Source organism: the organism of the source record quoted next, unplaced genomic scaffold (assembly GCF_019419815.1).
Source record: "Pyrus x bretschneideri cultivar Hongxiangsu unplaced genomic scaffold, Pyrus_bretschneideri_v1 Contig16, whole genome shotgun sequence".
Taxonomy (NCBI): domain Eukaryota; kingdom Viridiplantae; phylum Streptophyta; class Magnoliopsida; order Rosales; family Rosaceae; genus Pyrus; species Pyrus x bretschneideri.
This window is the reverse complement of record NW_025999457.1, coordinates 3,910,333-3,931,175: the sequence shown is the minus strand read 5'-3', so window position 1 is coordinate 3,931,175 and position 20,843 is coordinate 3,910,333. Positions and strand designations below refer to the sequence as shown.

The 20,843-nt window shown below is 37.5% G+C and overlaps 2 protein-coding genes and 1 pseudogene across 4 annotated transcripts; 2 read left to right on the top strand and 1 right to left on the bottom strand.

The window, feature by feature from the left end:
• The first annotated feature begins 922 nt into the window (after nucleotides 1-922).
• LOC103931336 lies at nucleotides 923-6,209 on the top strand (annotated as a pseudogene).
• A 1,117-nt stretch (nucleotides 6,210-7,326) lies between these two features.
• Nucleotides 7,327-8,306, top strand: LOC125475756 (ATP synthase subunit delta, chloroplastic-like). The gene has a single exon (XM_048581001.1). It carries the CDS (start codon nucleotides 7,414-7,416, stop codon nucleotides 8,170-8,172), a length of 759 nt encoding a protein of 252 aa, XP_048436958.1. The 5' UTR covers nucleotides 7,327-7,413; the 3' UTR covers nucleotides 8,173-8,306.
• A 2,252-nt stretch (nucleotides 8,307-10,558) lies between these two features.
• LOC125475755 (somatic embryogenesis receptor kinase 1) lies at nucleotides 10,559-18,520 on the bottom strand. Of its 3 annotated transcripts, none has more exons than XM_048580999.1 (12): nucleotides 18,004-18,520; nucleotides 17,036-17,168; nucleotides 16,863-16,934; nucleotides 14,996-15,139; nucleotides 14,461-14,532; nucleotides 14,288-14,359; nucleotides 14,096-14,208; nucleotides 13,432-13,563; nucleotides 13,015-13,356; nucleotides 12,418-12,812; nucleotides 11,365-11,712; nucleotides 10,559-10,993 (listed from the first exon to the last, which is right to left on the bottom strand). In XM_048580999.1, the coding sequence occupies exons 1-11, from the start codon at nucleotides 18,092-18,094 to the stop codon at nucleotides 11,398-11,400; spliced, it is 1,881 nt and encodes a 626-aa protein (XP_048436956.1). In that variant the 5' UTR covers nucleotides 18,095-18,520; the 3' UTR covers nucleotides 10,559-10,993; nucleotides 11,365-11,397. The 3 variants fall into 3 exon arrangements, with proteins under 3 accessions (XP_048436956.1, XP_048436957.1, XP_048436955.1); XM_048581000.1 differs by lacking the exon at nucleotides 10,559-10,993 and adding an exon at nucleotides 11,135-11,198; XM_048580998.1 differs by lacking the exon at nucleotides 10,559-10,993 and having other exon boundaries at nucleotides 11,135-11,712.
• Between the last annotated feature and the right edge of the window lie 2,323 nt (nucleotides 18,521-20,843).

The window sequence follows — 20,843 nt, the reverse complement described above, 5'->3', positions numbered from 1 at the left end:
CCGTCATATTTGAAACTTAATTTCTGGAGCTTCTAATTTGTCATCTAACTAGGAGAAGGTTTATTAAGATATTTCATTTTGGAGTGCCTCATTTCCTTTAGTTTGCTCTTTTTTTTTATTTTTTGGACAAGCGATATTATCTACATTAAGGGAAGACAGAGAGAGGGTGGGCTTAGCCTTACAATGGGCTAACAATAATGCGATTCAAATTTACTTTTGTCGAGAATCAAACCTAAAACCTCTCACTCACAAGTGAAGAAGAATACTATTAGACTGTAGTACTAAGTGGCTCCTTTAGTTTGCTCTTAAAAGTGGAGAAAATTTCTTTATCTCAAAGGGTTGGTTACATCGTTCTCCTTTTAATAATAATTAGCCTTTCTGCACGCACCTTGCGTGTGCGAAATACCTTTTTTACATTATGACGCGCTACATGCGATTTACATAATTCCACTAATTGCAAGCACCGCTTGGCCTTAAAAATCTTTTAAATGTGCGACATTTATTTATAATCTTCCTACAAGTCCCTCTATCCTTTACTCTAGATTGATCTATAATGTTTAACTTATCTGCCGTTCTCATTTTCATAATAATAATTATAAAAAAAAGAAGAAAAAAGAAGGCAGTGTTTGGCCCCACAATTAAGAATAACCGCACAGCAGAGAGACCACCCGCGCAAACAAGGCCGTACACGCAGGAAGGGAGTCCTTGTCCATTAAGCAAACTCGTAAACCACGCGTGAGTTTGGTCCGTAGCCAAACACTCTGTGTGTCACTTTTACGTAGCAGTTAATCCTCTCCTCAGCTACTGATCATTGTTCTATCTCCCCAATTCCTTCCGCTTCTGCGACATCAACAAAATCGAAGACGCAGAGAAAAGATTGAAACTTTGATTTGGGAATTGACGATTTGGATTTTCATCGGCCATGTCGATGCTCGATTCCTTCTTCAACAAGGCTTCAAGGCGGCCAAATGGTACCCATCACTCAGCTCTCTCTCTCTCTCTCTTTTTCTCTCAGTTTTTGTGTCCTTTTTTCGTTGTAGTTTCGTCCAAATTTTTATTGCGATCGAAAACTTGGATCGATTTGGTACCTCCGTTTGTCTGGAAGTGTGAGATTTTACAAAATTTTTATTTTTTAGAAAACCCGTTGTAGTATGATCTACTGAGGATTTTGGGGACGTGGGTTTGGAATTATTTGCGTTCTGTGGATGTGCTATGCAACTTTGAGATTTTGATTTTTTCGGTTTCGGGTGATTTTATGTAAGTGTGTATTTGTATGTGCAGCAAAACCCTGCTGAAATTGACGATTCCGCGGATGAAATTGTTGAGGAACAGGAGAGAAATTCAGATTAAACAGATGCGCCGCGACATTGGCAAGCTTCTTGAGACTGGCCAAGAGGCTACTGCTAGGATTCGGGTAATACATCTTTTTTTCCCTATATTCTCGATACCAGGAGATGTTGCTATGTATGAATTATATATGAGTTGGGTACTCCTATTAGAAAGTAGAGTATGAAGAAAAAGTTTAGTGTGGGTATTTATAATGATCATTGTGTAATGGTGTTGTTGATATTTATATTTCAGGTGGAGCATATTATTAGAGAAGAGAATATGATGGCAGCTCATGAGATCCTTGAGCTATTTTGCGAGCTTATTGCTGTCCGCCTTCCAATTATTGAATCACAAAGGTTATTCTCCAATAACTTAGCATGCAATTTCTATCTTCGATTTTTTTTTTTTTTTTTTTTTTTTTTTTTTTTTTTAAAGAAATGTTATTACTGCCCAACCTTCTGGTTTAACATTTGTGTAAGCTTATATTCTTGTGGTCAGAACCGTAAGCTGAAGTTATGTCATATCTCGTATTCTCTCTACACAGGGAACATTTTCAGTACTGTATATTTTCTTAATGAAAAACACTCAGATGATTTTTGGGAGGGATTATAATGCATGCTGTTATGCCTGCTATCTTTTTGAATGGCTAATTATGCACCAATAGGTTGATTAACTTGATTTCACCAAATCAAATTTAAGTCAATGTTTGCAAATTTGGAAAATATCTATACATATCTTTTAGTATGGTGAAGGAATGACCGTTTGCGGATTGTATAAAGCAGGAAGATTTAGTTTTTGGTTGATGCATGCTTTCACTTTCTTTGTAGAATCTCATTCTTAAAAAGCAATTGATATGTTGTAAAGAAGGAAGACCTTTGTTGCTAGAATAAAGAATAAAATGACACTTAATCAATTAATCAAATCAAATCAAAGGATTATTTTTAAATATTTGAGGGATTTGGCACAGGACCTTGGCTATAAGTGTGAAAGATTTTAACTTCAGCTAAAATCCCTTTGCTCCCCCCACCATACCTGTTTCCCCACCCATATTTTATCAAAGAGTTTTATTGGAATTTTATTCTTATATGTTATTACCTTAGGATAATCTAAATTAGAAAAGCATGCCCATGTATCTTTGATTTTGAAACCTAACTATAATTTCTGAATAACTTCTTTTCTTTTCTCTTTTCAAGTTTCCTTACAAGACCAAATAAAGCTCTTTGACTTGTTAGTTGTAACTTTGCGTTAGATTGATGTGACTAGTTTTTCTTCACAGAAACACCAGACAAACTTAAATCTTGGAGAAGAGCCTTATAAACCACATGTTATAGCGAAGGGGACAAACAGCCCCTACATTCCAAGTGGGTGTTAACTGTTAACAGAACCAACCTCTTTAGACTAAGACAAAAGCACAGAATCACAAACACACGCATCATTTTGAAATGTACATGGAGCAGAGATAAAATTGTTAAGAGAAAATTATAGATGAGAGGAAGAGACTTCAATTGCATAGCTACATTTCTTACATATGAGGACGTGGTACTTTGGATATGATGATATGGTTTCTCATAGCATTTGTTAAGTCAGGAATACATCATTTTATTACTTAATCAGATGTTGCTGTGGCTTCATCTGCAAAGCTTGTAATTTGTGGGGTAAAACTTTTTATTTTTAGTGTCTGACTAAGCTTGTATACTAGCCTGTGTTTTCTCATGGTATGAAGAAATTTGGCTACTGCATTTTAGGTTAGATCACAAAAGCTTTTTGAAATAATTTGAAAGTGCAATGATCATATTTTCTTTTGGAAGTCTAATCAATCGTATTACATGTTAGTTAAAGGTCCAAAGTCAAACAATTTTTTTAAGTTTTGGGGAACCCAAACTTAATCGTTTAATTGACTTGTTTGTATTCCCATAAAATAGATATGCATGAATTTGCAGTTCCATAGAAAATATGCTGCTAATGGGCCTTCTCTCTTTAACCTTGTTCTGGCTTTCTAGTTTCATATATATACTTAAGTTGGCTTCTAGAAATAGTTGGGGAGAGAAGAGAGAGGAAAAAGAAAATTTGAGAACTAGTGATTGGGTTTTCTTCTTGTGGAATATGAGCACTTTAGCTAAGCTGGATTGTTGTATAGGCTCGTACTTTTCTTCCCAAATTGTTACAAATAAAATATTTAATACCATCTTTTACCGATATATTCTACAAACCAAACAGAGTTTGTCATTCGGGGATTGCAATTCAGTCACTAAACCCACCAAATGCTAGCGGGGAGCACTGTCTGCTCTCTAACCGATGGTTTGTTGTCGTGTTTTTGGAATAGGGAGTACAATAGTATCAGTTATGGGAAGTTTGTTTGAGTTTCACATTTACTTTGTCCTTGTTCCTTGATGGAGGATCTAATGAACCCATTATGAAATTTCTAACTGTACTAAGACTTGTGAACTGTAGTGGAGATTTAGATGGCATACCATGCATTATACAACCCCAACCCTCATGTATCCCAGGGAATTCCATTAACTCACATGGCACTTCCACATAACCCACCATGTTACTTTACGAGGTAGCATGGCAACACATGCACTTCTAGCATCACTTAGCTTGTTATCTTGGTTAGTCTGTGTACCTTAACTAGGTTCATATGGTTGATTTTCTCATCTTTCCACTATCTCATTCTCAAAGTGTTGTCTCTGATACTTGATTTACTTTTTTGGCATTAAAGTTTGTTGAAGTCTTGACACAAAAAGTTAGCAAGTTTTGTAATTACTTACATTTTAAAATTCACCTAATCTTAAAAAATTTGGTTATAACTTTTTGTTTGATACAGGGAATGCCCTATAGACTTGAAAGAAGCAATATCCAGTGTGTGTTTTGCTGCGCCAAGATGTGCTGATCTGCCGGAGTTGCTGCAAGTTCAAATGCTATTTGCCGCCAAATATGGGAAAGAATTTGTAGCAGCTGCAGCAGAGCTCATACCGGATTGTGGTGTCAATCGCCAGGTTTTATGAACTTTCTTTTTGTGGTGTACTCCCTTTTTCTCCCATGATATTCATCTTAGTCAACTAAAACTGCAAGGGTGTTGTTCATGATATTTAGGCTCCTATGATCTGTTTGTGACACTCAATTTTGATGCAGTTGATAGAACTGCTATCTGTTCGTGCTCCCTCACCTGAGAAAAAACTAAAGCTTCTTAAAGAAATTGCTGAAGAGCATGGCCTGGATTGGGATCCTGCTGCATCTGAAGCTGAAATTTACAAACCGCATGAAGATTTGTTGGTAAGCATATACGCCCCTGCTTGGTTTCATTTTTTGTTTGTTCTTTTTCCCTATTTCCTTTTTGCCTATGTCTACTTAAATCTGTCCTCTAATTGTCAGAGTGGTCCGACACAGTTTGTAAGTGGGTCTAAATTGCCCCTTCCCCAAGAAAAACATGATGAAACATTGCAATATGCCTCGGATGAAGCCCAGAAAGAACTGTCTGATTCTGATGACGGTTTGGACTCATTACACTTTCCTGAAGTTCCTAAGCAGTCACTACGACCAAGTGCAAATCCAGCCTCAGCACCAATGATGCCTCCTCCTTTACCAACCCATCCACACCCTGAAATTGATCAAGACTTGTCAAACAAATGTGGGTCCATTGAAAATCAATCTAAAGAGCCATCCCTTGAGTCCGGCGAAGTGATGGAAGAAAGATCAGTAGCTAACAATCAGGAACAGTCTCATCTCTCGGTTGGCGGTGTGGAAGATAAGCAGTTTTTGCCATTTATTTCTGCCCCTTCACTTTCTTCTGCATCATTTCCTACAAGACAAAGCAATCCACCACCCTCTCTATCAAGAACAAGAACAAGAAGTGAGGTCAATGTTGATTTGCAGGATGTGTTAGCTGCTGCTCAGGCTGCTGCGGACTCTGCAGAACGTGCAGCGACAGCTGCTCGCTCAGCAGCTAGTCTTGCACAGGTCAGAATCAACGAGATCACCAAGAAAAACAGCGAAGTAGTCCCTGAAAATTGGTCTGAAAGTGAAAACCCATTTCATGTAGACATTCCTGATCAGTCGGCTACTCAAGCTGCCGCGGACTCTGTAGAACGTGCAGCGACAGCTGCTCGCTCAGCAGCTAGTCTTGCACAGGTTAAAATCAACGAGATTACCAAGAAAAACAGCGAAGAAGCCTCTGAAAATGGGTCTGAAAGTGAAAATCCATTTCATGAAGACGTTTCTAATCAGTCGGATGCTAGAGAAAAACCAGACCTCGATCATCATATCCCCAGTGGTGGTTCTGATGGTGTTATGAATTCTCCGGTACCCCATCAAATCTATTTATATAGCCAGGGATCCGAGATATCAAATGCTTCGTCCGTCACTATGGAACCTCTTAATGCTGGTTTTGATTCCCCGCTTCCCAATGATCATGCTTATGAACGCGAGCCTGTTCGTCATCAGCCTCAGAGATTGTCTTCAATGGATGACGACCCATACTTCTCGTACCCAAACTTATTTCCATCACAAAATTCAAATGTGGGATCTCTTGCTCAGTCTGCTACAGATAATCCGTTCCCTTCCCAAGGACGCTGAGGTTGAGTAGTTTCTGTTTGACTCGTCGGATCAATCTTTCTTTCTCAGATGTTGCTGGTCAGGGGATATGGTTTATACTGTCACTCGAACTTTTGTTATAGGGTGTTTTCAGAGTTATTTGTATAGTTTTGTATGTGTAAGTTTATTGGGTGAGTTTTGAGTTTTTGATTCTGTGGAGGTGTTCATGGTCAAGAATTCATGGTATGTTGTCTTGGTGACAATTGGGATAGCAATGTACCACTTGGTTTGCTGCTCGAAATGACTACACACACATATATATAGTTCATGAAATGTTATTTACTCTATGCCTGGATGAGGAAAATTTGAACTTTGAGTGCAAAACAACGGCAAACCATTTACCAAAATATAATTGTGATTGTGAACTTATGAGGTTCGTCAACTACCCCAACCTATATTTGCATATACGAGCGGCTTTTAAATTTACTAATTTTGTTAGATTTATTTTTGCACACATATACCTATTAAGATTTAAATTATTTAAAAAAACATGATTAGTAGCAGGAAAACGAACGCAAAAGTTTTTATTAAGGTCTCGTTTGATAATTATTTTGTCTCTTATTTTCACCTTTTATTCTTGTTTTAGAAAGAAAGAAGAAGTACATTCGAGAATGAGAGACACGACAGAGTGAAAATATGCACAAAAAAGAAACCCAAAAGACCAAAAACCTAAAAATTATATTGAATTTCTTTTCACTTCATGATTTTGTTTTTCATTCATTCTTCTTTGTTGTTTCCCTTCACTCCTACCACCCTTCTTCATTTCTCTTTTTCCTAAAAAAAATATAGTTATCAAGCGGATAAAAAAAATTAGATAGAAATTAGAATATCACAACGCATGATACACTGACAATTTGTGGTAGACTCATTAAGAATACTTCTCTAACAAACACTTATGCCCAAAAGCACTTCAGCTTCTAGTAAAAGCACAACAATATTTTAATAAAAATGCAAGTGATGCTTTGATAAACACTATAAATGACCCATGAAAGAAATACATAATAAACACATTTTCTATAAAACTGTTTAAAAACACTTCTAACTTTTTATATTAAAACACTTTTAACATTTTAGGTAATCTAAAAGCGGATTTGATTATTTTACAAACACTTCCTAACAACTAGAAATTAAATTTCTTTTTTTTTTTTTTGTTTTTGGACAACTAGAAATTAAATTTAACTTGTTAATGAGGAAGAGTTTCTCCGACAAAATATAGAAAATATTGGCTAGCCTATAAAGGTCAGCCACGCGTCAAATCATTTATCCCCTCAAGATGTAAGTGGCTATGAACTCCAAATTCAGGATAAAAGCTCATTCAATTATCAACCGTCAATCCCTCTCCTTCTCCACCATCCCAACCGTCCATCCATCCCTCATATCATCTCCAAAAGGTCCAACCCACTTCTTTCCATTTCCTAAATCTCTCTCTAACAAATCATCAGAAAAAAAAAAAGAGAGAGAGAGAGAGAGAGAGCCACCCAATTTCGACCAATGGCCGCCCTCCAACACACCACAATCTCTCTCCAATCCAAAACCCCATCCCCACCACTCTCCTCCGCCCTCACTCCGCGGACCACCACCCTCTCCTTCTCCTTCTCCTCCACCTTCTCCCCCCTCCCCCTCAAACTCTCCTCCTCAGCCCTCACCGCCCGCCGCAACGGCTCCGGCTCCCTCGGCGCCCGCATGAACGCCTCTGCCGCCGCCAGCTACGCCTCTGCGCTAGCCGACGTGGCGAACTCGAACAACACCCTTGAAACCACCAGCGGCGACGTGGAAAAGATCGAGAAGTTCTTCGGCGAGCCGTCGGTGTTCGACTTCTTCATCAACCCGACCATCGGCCTGGAGAAGAAGCGGCAGGTGCTGGACGACATCGCCAAGTCGTCGGCGCTGCAGCCGCACACGATCAACTTCCTCAACATCCTGGTGGACGCGAGGCGGATCGACCTGATAAAGGACATCGTGAAGGAGTTCGAGGTGGTGTACAACAAGATAACGGACACGGAGCTGGCGATCGTGAGCTCGGTGGTGAAGCTGGAGTCGCAGCACTTGGCGCAGATAGCGAAGCAGGTGCAGAAGCTGACGGGGGCGAAGAACGTGAGGATCAAGACGGAGATTGATCCGAGCCTGGTGGCGGGGTTCACGGTGAGGTACGGGCAGTCGGGGTCGAAGCTTATTGACTTGAGCGTGAAGAAGCAGCTGGAGGAGATTGCGGCGGAGCTTGATTTGGGTGACATTAAGCTCAATTTATAACTCCAAATTTGCTTTTGATTTTGGTTATGGTGTAATCACTGTAATCTGTAAAACCGTACGTTTGAGTATGTATATGTATGTATGGGGAGTTTTTACATGAATTTGAGGCAATTTTGCAGGCCTTTTTGCTGCTACGTCATTTTTGAAACAAGGGAGTAATTGACTATTTATTACGGGGAATAATTTTGCTCGTCATTTTACTTATTTACGTTGAATTTAAATATAAATTTTAAACTTCAAACTCATTACGTGCTAACAAGTAGAGTGATGAGCAGTATTATCATTTGAAAGTGATGGATAAAAATACACCCTTTATTACGGATCAATGATTTAGTTAAGTAAAAATATCATTTTTAACCTTTAATATAACCTGTTGCTTTCATTTGATTTATTCAATTTGAATCTCGCTGTTAAAAATAATAAATAGAATAGGCGACAAGCTAAAAAGTATATGTATATATCTCCTAAGTAAATAAAACCCCCTAACATGTGAGGGGCATTTATGTTAGGCCATTTCCAAGGGTTGATAAAAGCTCTGGACATAATTTTAGCCATAAAAAATAGGATACTACTTAGTACTCATTAGAGAGTATCCCATGTATTTACATTTTGGTTTGATCTACTTTCTAATTTGGACTAGTAAAAATGCTACGTGTTTCTTTCTTTTAATGCCCAAAAAAATTAATGATATGTTCGTTGTTTTTTAGAACAATAAAATATGTGTTAATTTATAATTCAACAAAATTAAAATGTATTCACTAATAAGTATCCAAGTATATCCTAAAAAATGTAATTATTTTTTCAGAAAAGTAGCGGATTAATGTCACATCCCGGTCCGGGACGGATCACTTTCCGGGCCCGCTCCACCACCGTAGCACGATATTGTCCGCTTTGGGCTTACCATTCCCTGTTTTGTTTTTGGGAACTCACGAGCAACTTCCCAGTGGGTCACCCATCATGGGATTGCTCTAGCCCCTTCTCGCTTAACTTCCGATATAGAACCTGAAGCCAGTGAGCTCCCAAAAGGCCTCGCTGTAGGTGGAGATGGGAATATACATTTAAAGATCACTCCCCTAGGCGATGTGGGATGTTACATTAATGTTTTCAGTCTCCATTCATAGAGGGCTAATTAAATTACTAGAAAATTTTTAGTACAACAACCTAATTAAATAGCACGGCGTACAAAATTTAAGACAAGAACCTTTCGAAGATAGATTGGAAGTCGCCGTATTCTGCGATGTGCTCCATCATCTTTTCACCGTGCCATCAAGTCGTGGTCTCCACCAAAGTAATTATTCACGTGCCTGGGGGCTGATTTGAGCCCACCGCTCATTTACAAAATGGAAAGAGATCCTCTTTGGATCTCTTCCATTAAAGCTACTGGATCAAGTGATCCGTAATTTTGAAATTTCATTCAAAAGCATACCTGTTTTGATCTTTAAAAATTATAATAATTTTTGACCGTTGAATGAAATTTCAAAGACCTTCACTTGATCCGATGGCCTTGGTGGAATAGATCCGGAGATGATCTCTTTCCTTACAAAATACCCTTAGATTGGGGAGAGATTTGTTTAGTGTGTCCGAATTATGGAATGAAACGTCAAATATTATTATACAATTAAAGAGATACTTGAAAAAAAAAATAAATAAATAAAATTTCTTCCGTTGTTTTTGCTTTTCATGGATTCCAACTAGGAGAAATAAAGATTTTTTGTGGTCATCCCCCAAAATTAGTTTTAGTCTTGACTTGTTGAGGTGATTTTAAGTGTACTCTGAGGTCTTAATATTTTTTTATATTACATTTTGCGGTCTTTAAATTGAATCAATTTCTAATTTTCATTTGTTTCAACGTTCGAAGCGGAGTTGCATTTGCATCTTTTCACTTTTTCAAATAACACGAATCATTTTCTTACACGTGTCACTTCTTCACTAGTGCACTTCTATTATACTCATAGGATTTGGATCATTTCCTGAGCCCAAAGAAAAAATCCTCCTGACCAAAGGACTTGGGACGTTGGATGAAAATCCGACGGCTATAATTATTATAACTTTAAAAAAACTCCATGTTTGTAGCCGTTGGATTTTCATCCAATTGCCCAAGTCATTTGGATTATTATAACTTTCAAAAAACTCCATGTTTGTAACCGTTGGATTTTCATCCAATTGCCCAAGTCATTTGGTCAGAAGGATCCTCTCCTTGGGCTCAGGAAAGGATCCAAGTCCATACTCTTAAGCATCGATTAATGAATTTTTAATTCATAAACTAATTGTAAATTAGGGCGAAAATTCATGTACCATCTCTATAAAAAAATAAAAAAAAATAAAAAAAACCTAATGAAAATAACTTGAAAACTTTAAGTTTTAACGATTAAGACAGAATAAACGGTAAAATGAATAATACCATGATTAAATTTTTAATGTAAAAATATGATTTTTCGTTAAAATAAACAGTACCGGAAGTTTTTCATTAAAATCACCATAAAAAAAATTTATAAAAATTTGTGGGTCACCGTTAATGGATGGTCAGCCCATACACTATGGCCAGTCGGCCACTAAAGAGCCCCAAAGCCCGTTCTGTACAAATAACGCAGCAACTCTTGTGATGTATTTATACCACCACTATACCGCAAAAGCTTACAACTTCAAGCACAACTCTTTGCCGCCCCACGTTCACTGTCACGTGACACCCCTTGTATAATAATGCATTACCCCGTGCAAATTGCTCTCCACATGACAATACATTGTTGGATAAAGATGCCACGGAACAGCTAAACCCGTTCCATGTAAGTTATTTCATGTAAGTTGTTCTTCAGAATATGGCCTATATGACATGAACGAGCAAACCAGTAAATTAATCCAAAGAAAAATTCAGCTCCAACTACGGGACTCGACCTCATTCCGAGATGAGACTGCCAGCGTATAAACGGATAAGATACAAAAACGACTGGACCGCAAATAAGTATGGAGAGCATAAAGATTATGACTGCCACAGCTTTCTTATATAAAAAATGGAGGGCTTTGTCACACTGCAGCAGATGATACAAATTGCATCTTACTAAAGCAACTCATATGCACAAGTGTAATGAATAAAATGCAGAATGGACTTATAAGATACATTAATCAGGATATCGTCATTCAGAAAGGAAACGAAAAATTGTAGGTTAAAAAATTAAGTAGAAAATAATTCCTCACCTCCCATCTTTTTTCGCGTCTACCACACCAACGTCACCTTGGACCGGATAACTCAACTGCATGCAAATTTTCTGTTGAGTCAACAATCCAATCTGAATTCGGGTGAGGAGCTAACTCCACTTCTTGGCGAAGCACTTCGACCTTTTGCCACTCATCCCATCTTTCTGCCAAGCCATCACCTTCAAGCATCCTTACAACTTCCGACATCTTAGGCCGGTCCATTGGGGAGCCTTGTGTGCAGAGCAGTGCAACTTGAATTAGCTGCTCTACCTCAGCTTCTACATAATTACTCTGGAGATCAGGATCAACCAGCATTTCTAGCTTTTTCTCCTTCAGTAGTCCTTTCACCTGGAAAAGCACTCAGCTCTGTTAATGTTGTAGAAATTTCGTATTTTACTCTGTTACGAATGCAGAGAAACCCCACACACGAGATTGTTGATAATTCCTCTTTTTAATCAAAAGAGGACAAGTTGTGCAAGGCATTCACATGAATGGGGAAAAATATGACACCAGAAAGCAAATACAAATCTTTTGTCATCTGACTCAACATATACCAAATATGACACCGGGTATTGAATTTAGGCAACGAATATACAGAAAACTAGTCAGACTGCAATTCTCGAGAGTTTCTTGAGACGAGCTAGAAATTTTAGCCATACAACCACTAAGCGGATTGTTTATAATTACAAGTGTCTACAGCAGATAGGAGCAAATAAACAAAAACTTCTAACAGAATCTTCACCTTGTTAATTTACATTTACGGTGTCTCAATATCCATAGTTTATTAGTATACGTAAGCAAAGTTCATTACGCATTCCTACCCTACCTAGGCTGATCCTCTCTCAATAGCACTTACCTCCATTCTAAGATTGGATATCATTATCAAGAAAACAGCTTGTTGGTTTCTACAGGTTTTACACAAGGGATAAAAAGCTATAACGCAAGTTCACAGCTACAGTCCAAGAAAATGTCCAACCGCGGCCGGGATCACAGCAAAAATGGCAGAAGCAAATTGAATTCACAAAAATGAGTAACAATGGAACAGAAAAATACCCAATCAAGCAACATGACATCATCATCATTTGCAAGGCGAGCAAGATCAAAAGCCCTCTGACCAGTAATAAGCTCCAGAAGCATGATACCATAACCGAAAACATCAGTTTTCTCAGATGACTTCCCGGTAGACAGGTACTCTGGAGCTATATGTCCAATTGTGCCACGTACAGCAGTAGTGACATGGGTGTCTTTGTAGTCCATAAGTTTAGCCAACCCAAAGTCTCCAACAACAGCCTCAAACTCCTCATCCAGCAAAATGTTTGCAGCTTTCACATCACGGTGAATAATCTTCGGGTCACAGTGATCATGCAAATAAGAAAGACCCCTTGCAGATCCCAGTGCAATTCGCTTCCGAGTTGGCCAATCAAGAGGTGGTTGGTTTGGCGGGCGTTCTGGAATAATGTATAAATAAAGGCATGAATATAACAAGAACATATAATGGGACAATGAGCATTAAGTAACTAATAAGAAAGTGGAAACCAGTGTTAGCGTTTTTTAGTTATAATTGAATAAACAGCACATTGAGTGAGACGAAGAAAACTTCCAAGGTAGAGTATCATCATAAAAGTGTTCTAAAATGCAATGAAGCTATACCTCTTAAACATGAGGCAACACTCCCGTTAGCCATGTAAGGATAGACAAGTAACCGTTCAGTTGGTGTCATACAGAACCCACGTAACCGAAGAAGATTTCGATGCACAGCCATGCTGATCATCTCTACTTCAGTTTGAAACTGCAACTCCCCACCAGGGGTGCGCTCTTCTTTCAGTCTTTTCACAGCGACTAGCGAACCATCTGCAAGGCGCCCCTTGTAGACCTTACCAAATCCACCTCTCCCCAGAATGTTTTTGTTGCTAAAACTATCCGTTGCAACTTGTAATTCTCGCAAAGAAAACCTCTTGAGCTGCCCAAGATGTACTTCAGGATCCTCCTCCGCTGCAAGAGATGATGGTATGCTTTTAAACAAACTATTGAACTGAAAGTGATTCATATTTCAGTTAAATTACTAACCAGGTACATCAAAGAAAAATTCTTGCGGCTTCCTCCGGCGCCACCATGCAAATGCAATTGCAGGGGCAGCAAATAGTAAAGCAGCACCAGCGGCAACTCCACCAGCAATAGCCCCAGTGGCACCATTACCTCCTGATATGTGATGAAATAAAGATTAGACACCAGCTACACACAGTTTTATAGCCCAATAAAAAGGTTACATGCGAATACTTCACTAAATATATATAATTTAGAAAGATAGTGCAGTTGATCCAAACTCTGGAAGCCTGAAATGACAAGACCAGACCTGCCTTTGCAGAGATGAATGCAATAAAGCCTCCCACAGGTCAGCAATCGCATTTTTAACCAGGGGAAAATATAGAGAGAAAAAAAAATTGTACAACAAAAGGAAAATGAAAAATACTTTTCAAGTAATGTATAAAACTGCGACTGCTATAAACATAACTGATAACTCCTTGCAAGTGAAATTAACAACAATGACCAAGTTACATATAGATGTTAAAACTTAAAACATTCGAGTCCAGGACCAGGTTGTGCCTTTAGGCAAAGACATGCTATGTAGCTTCAGGATGAAAACACGCTATGTAGCTTCAGGATGAAAACACGCAACACGCATCACCTAAACCCCTGAAATTTAATAGTCAATAACAGGAAGATCAATTACCTGGTGTTGAAATTGGCGGTGGTGGGACAAAAGGTGGGGGAGGTGAAAATGGAGGAGATCCTGGGCAGGGGCGACCAGTTACTGGGCCACACAGATCCATGTTGTTAGCAAAACTGCAAATGGGAGAGAACAGTCATTCAGAAATCATAAAAAACAGAGTCAGAAAACCAAGTTTGTCTATTAACAAGAAACCTTATGGGAGTGAATAAAGAAAAGGAGCCATTGTCTGGAACTACTCCTGAGAGACGATTATTTGATAGATCCCTGCATTTTGAAAGCAATATCAGAGCATAGAATCTTGCAACGAACAATACTAAACATGAGATGTGATGTCTGAGAGAGACTGGGATCAGATTGGCACTCACAGTACTTGAAGTGAAGAGATATTAGTCAAAGACATGGGAATCGGACCCGCCAAGCTGTTGTTGTTAAGCCGGCTATCCATGCACAAAGGATTTCAAGAAAATACACGGTAAGATTTACAGTCAATCCCTCATTTGAAACATTAATAGACAACAAATAAATAATTTATGCTAGTCTAACAAAACAGCACAAGCACAACATTTATATACGCTTAATCTTTCAACTGAAATGTGATACACTTGTTTGTATAATATAATTAATGGTGATTTTATACCACCACCTGATTTGATATATGTTTTCTATGCTCGTTTATGCCATCAACATCCCAGCGGCGTTCTATGCTCACAGAACCCTAAATCCTAATTTTACTTTTATACTAAAAAAATGTACAGAATACTGCAGTTCGCAGTTTCTTTTTCACTATCTTTGTTAGGTCCTGAGGCTTTAGATGACTAACCAAAAATCCCACGCATGACATGGTACTTATGTTTATAACATGGGCATTAAAGAAATAAGGTAAAAGATAAGTATACGCACAGGAATCGCAGTTTTGACAGCTTGCCCAAGGTGCCTGGGATTAGACCTGAAAAACTATTCAAATAAAGATCCAAGCTCACCAAGCTGGTTAGGTTCCCCAGTTCACTAGGAATTGGTCCACTCATGTTATTACTGTAGAGCTCCCTATCATAAAGGGAAAAAAAACATATAAGTTTAATAGATAGTTCAGGAAAAACTGTGCAATACTATCAGATGGTTCAGGCAAACAAATGATATGAAAAATCTAGAATGTGATCTCAAAGCGTGTATGTCACAAAAAAAAAATAAATAAAAAAAATAAAAAAATAAAAAAAAACAATGCTAGATAGTATTGATTAGCGATTTCCAGTTAATCTGCCAAAAAAACCCAACATTCTCAGGGTCAGGGCATACAAAAGATGTTATTACTATATGGCTTTCCCCCATGGCTCAACGGCAAACAACATCTCAAAGCAAATTTTATCTGCTGTAACAAGTTCGCTATCACTGAAACTAGTTTAATATCAAAGAACAAATCTACTGGTAGACAATATTTATGATCTGGATGAGAAGCAACTAAAAAACCGGTTAACAATTACGCAAACACTGAATGAATATGAGATGAAAATTTTGAGAATATTCCCACAAATACTCATGTGACAATTAAATACTGTAAACTGAATAAACTTGACTGCCAATAAGGGAAAGATCTCTACATACAGCCACATCTCATTGTTCAGAAATGGAGAGCTACCAGAACTGTATCGACAAAGAACTTTCAAAGACACCATCTGGTTTGGTTTAGTTTTCCATATATTTAGTAGTTCATGTCACTATCTGGTTTGGTTTAGTTTTCATCCAGGTATAAAAGACATAAGTTACAGTAGTCATAGAAAAACCTCATTTAAAATACACAACACGAGTGCTCATTAGGATTATAAGTGTGATTCTGCAAATGATGAATGCAACCACATACGTTATCCTGCTAACTGGGCAAGATACGGTTGGCAGATAAAAAATCTTGCACTTACTTCCCCCGCCCGTGTCAACTGACTCTGAAATGGTTAGCTATTTACATTACCCCATGCATTATGCAATCATCTTGATTTATACTATCAACAAGCTGTCCTCCATAAGCTTGTCTACCTATCAAGCATCATATGGTTTCATCACGGCATAAAATGTATAACAAGTCTAAATGTTATTTTTAAAGATACTTTCAAAATTGAGTAGAACAATTTGCAATAAATTAGGAAACCTTATTTTGTTTAACTTTTCTTTTATAAAAAAAATCTAAATGAAGACCTATTCCAACACAGTGCCACCTTTTTCTTTAAAGTAAGCCCCAACTCACCACCAACCTTAGTAGTCAAGGTTTAAGGGTCTACTACTTGCCATTAAGATTTCTAAAATTCTCATAACTTTACATCCTTCCATTAAGTAGATATCAGTATATCTAACCAAACTAGAAAAGATTCAAAGTGCAGGCTAAGTTCTTCACCATCATAGTGCTTGATTTCTGTTTATATGACCGAAGTGTATTTATTCCAGGAATTCAATTTATTTGCACATCATGTTTTCCAACCAATCTGACAACCATGTCCCCAATTCCATGTATTAGGACTGCCAGTGAAGTAACTCAATGAAAGATCCTCGAAATGGAGAGAATATTGTGCCCCCAACAACCTGATCGCCATGGCCTAGGCTACACCATGTGCTAAGCTAATAACTACGTTCTTTCATATGCATAAAAATCAAATGGCAATGTATGAAAGCAAATTGAATGAGTATAAATCCACTGGGACAAACAAATAACTCCACTAGGACAAACAATACTTAGAAAAAGAATGAAAGCAACAGCGTATAATTAAACTCCCAAGTAACTTACAAATATTGTAAATTCTTGAGAAGGCCAAGCTGTGGAACAAGTTGACCAGACAAGGCTGCATTTCCAAGATCACTGAGATTACACATAAAACAAAGCATCATGAAGATTATTCTTCCCAAATGGAGTGATGCAAGAGCATGTTCTTTAAAGATGTCAGGAGCGAGAAAGCGTACACTCTTATGACACTATTATCATTGTTGCATGTAACATGAAACCACGTACAAGGGTTCACAAGAGTAGGATCCCAACTTTGCAGGACATTGTTGGGGTCCTCCAAGTTGGTCCTTAGAGTATGCAAGGCATCACCTGTTTGCGAAAACAAGAAAACTAATTAGTTGCTCATCGTAAGCCATAAATACGCTAGAACGGCTTAACATATCAGACCACAAAGTTTGAATTTTAAAGAGCACACCATTCTAGAATATCCAGAAAGAAATATAAAACCATTATGCAGAAAAAAACAGATTGCTTGAGAACTTAAAGCAGTAAATATAATCCATAAAGATACAAGTTTCTGGAATTTGTGGGACTTAAGTACAAAGCAAAACGCGATCCCCACAATTGATCACAAGCAGAAACAAATGATTAAATTTAGGTTTTCAATCATAAAGTTCTGTGGGTACAGCACTTCATTAACTATGGAAGGCAACTACTACCCTCAAGGTCTTATTGACACATAACACTTACAAAATATATAGAGGTTTACACAGAAATCACACATCATAAGGCCACAACTGGAAAATCAAATAATGGCACTTAAAATCAAGTGTAACAACCGAAACACCGATAAAAGCTGTAAAATAGTACGATTCTTCAAGGCTTTGTCACATTGAAGTTCAGCTTCCACTTCATTACATTTAATAGTTCTCTAAGCATATCAAAAGCTTAAGAAAACACTCCAATATTCAAGATTCATAAATGGCTTTCAAGTCCCAGTACAAGGTATGCAACTAAGTTTAAATGAGCATACTAAACTCCACTAACAGTAACCCATTTCCAAAAATTCATAATATCAAGAAAATAAAGTAATTTATTTAAATTTTCTGTACTAAAAAAGATAACAAATTCTGTAGGAAAAAGAATGAGAAAAAGGAAGATCAGCATAAGTAAAGCTAGCCGAAGAAAGCAAACAACTACAGACCTTCCATATTAGCAAGCACCATTGTCATCCATAGTGGATGAGCCACCAAGATGAACCATAGACAAACTGAATTCCCAACCTTTCTCTCCATCTCTCTCTCACTTGCTTTTTACAAGTCTCAGATCCAAATGGTGTCTCACCCCCAAACACAACATCCCAGAAACTCCCTCCCAACTCACTCAGATTACCAAAATCCCAGCTCACAAATCTCACCCTAACAACAAACCCACCATTACCCACTTCCCCAAATCACAAAATTCACCCACACTACCAAATTCAAAACCCTAAGATCTCACCACCATAAGCAACCCACCAGTTAAAAAATCATAAATTTTCAACCATTTCATTCGCTTTCTCTGCTACCATTTTCGCCTACCTTCCCCTTTTGCTCTCTCTTTCTCTCTCTCTCCCCCCTCCTCTGAGCAGTTGCGTGGGATTCTTATTTCTTAATAGTTCTCTCTCTCTCTGTTTTTTTCTAATGCTTTTTCTAATTTCGCTTTTTTTGAGTGAGCGTGCGCGCAGAGAGAGAGAGAGAGAGAAAGGGAGTGGAGTGATAGTGCAAAAAGCTGGGACAGAGAGAGAGAGCTGCCCGAACGGTGCAGACCGCTGCCCGGACGCAGACTCAAAACGCCTTCGCGCTCATAACGTGAAAAGGGACGTGACCGCGGGCAGGGTATCCCCGTTTTTCAGTCAAATCCTGGGCTTGAGTATGTGGGGGCCCACACCATTAGCCACCTCAAATTCGGTCCAACCTCTTCACTCTACTTTTTATATTTTAACTAATATTTTAATAAAATTGTCCGTTCTACTTTTATAAAATTTAAAAATCCAATATTCTGGCCACTTAGCCAATCTTCAACCTAAATGGCTAAATATAACTCTGTCTAGAATTATAATCTTGCAAAAACTTATATTTTAATGAACAATGTTAAGCCATACTCATGTATCACCTCCAACCGGATGGGCTAAACATAGCTCTTCTTAATAATTTATTATTTTTAAGTTTATACTTTAAACTTATTGATAATTTAATTAAAGTACCGTTGTATAGTTTCAAAAATAATTGTTGAATTTGAATTAATTATTGCAACTGAGGAACTGAGTCCCAACAAAAAAAACCAAGAGAGGGGCTACATTTGGCCAAATAATGGCATGATGGGATCCACATAATATAGTTTAGTCATTGGTTGGAGATCAGTATTCTGAAATATCAAGTCATTTTTTGGTTTTTTTGGACCCTTAGCCCTCTCTATTGGAGATGATCTTAGTATTATGGTCTACTTGTATTCTTCTTCATTGGTAAATGAAGGTCTTGAGTCCGACTCTCACTAAAAATGAATTTGTACTACATTATTACTAATTTATTGTGAGATTAAACTCTTTCCTTCTCATTTAATGTCGATAATATCTCTTATTCAAAAAATAATAAAAAATAAAATCCAGCATTCCGTTTTCGTGAGAGGCATTACGGAATACGGAAGGGTAAGGAAGGGATGTCCCAATCTTTGAATATACAGTGAAGCCAAGTGGTCGTTTTACAACGCATAATTTTATTTGATTACGACACTACTGAATTATATACATATTTTCTTCTGGATTTTGGGTTGTTATGCACATTGGAATTATTATCCGTAACAGTGTTTTCCTTTTTTGTGGCAATAAAGTCTTCATTTAACAAATATTAGGCAAAAAATGACAGACAAGGAAACATACAATGATTAAAGTTGAAATTGGCTTTGAAGACTGTATGTCAAAGTAGTATGAACACAGAAATTGTAAAAATATAAAACAACGCGCGTAATGTTTGTGCTTATCTTAAATTTGGTTTGATAATTATTTCGCTTTTAGTTTTTTAATTTTCAAAAAGTGAAAAATGAAAGCAAAAAATTGAAAATAAAATAATTATCAAAAGGTCCCTAATGAAATCAAGAGAGTTAAGTTAAATTTATTACTTATTCTCTTCTTGTGGACGTGAAATGATAATTAAGTTTCTCACAAACTCGAGTTTAGACCTCTGATTCTAATCTGATCAACTATATCCGATCAAATGATCAAATAACTGTTCATGAAGAAGAAGAAGGTCCCAGCCAATTTGTTTTATAAGGAAGCACTTGGTCCTGGCCTTATTCAAATTTAAAGGGGCTTCAAATTAAAAGGAAGTTATGAAATCGAAACGGACATTGTTCTGATTTCCCTACCAAGGTAGTGAAGAGCTTGCTAAAAAGCTCCTCGCAACGAGATGAGCAGGTTGCTTGTCTTCGTGCTCACCAACTGGAGAATCTTGTTTCTCTTTTAATTGATCAAACTCTAATCGAGATCTAGGTTCTCAAAAGAAAGGTACTGAAAGTGTGCCTGCCTCAAAAACTTTATCCCCGTAACCACTGTTTTACTAGATAAATGTCCTTACTTCGCAACCTTACTACACAACTTGAGAAGAGAGAGAGAGAAAGCAAATAGAGAAAAAGTTTTTTGGTATCGTAAGAGAGAATTTTACACAAAATCAATTATGATAGACCTGTTTATATACTTGAGCTAAGCATACTTAATTACAAAGTAATCTAATTAATCCTAACTAATTCTTAATTAAACTTAACAACTCACAATAGATATCTAAAGACTAGTTAATCTACATGTCAGAATCAATTGACCTCGTTATCTCAACTGAGGTAACTCGATTAAATTGGTCAATGATGCACATAGACGGATTAGAAACCCTTGGTGAGTGCATCTACAGTTTTCTCTAAAGTAGAAATATATTGAATAATCAGATCTCTTCTTTGAACATTTTCTCAGACAAATGATAGCCAAATAATCATTTAATTATGAAGCCAGATTTACGC

Excerpts from the sequence above, each read along its gene's own strand:
- LOC125475756 (XM_048581001.1), top strand. The coding sequence starts at position 7,414 with ATGGCCGCCCTCCAACACACCACAATCTCTCTCCAATCCAAAACCCCA.
- LOC125475755 (XM_048580999.1), bottom strand. The coding sequence starts at position 18,094 with ATGGAGAGAAAGGTTGGGAATTCAGTTTGTCTATGGTTCATCTTGGTG. Across the intron at positions 14,360-14,460 it reads ATCTCTTCACTTCAAGTACT|GGATCTATCAAATAATCGTC; the intron begins GTGAGTGCCAAT and ends TTCAAAATGCAG. Across the intron at positions 13,357-13,431 it reads ATTTTTCTTTGATGTACCTG|CGGAGGAGGATCCTGAAGTA; the intron begins GTTAGTAATTTA and ends CATCTCTTGCAG.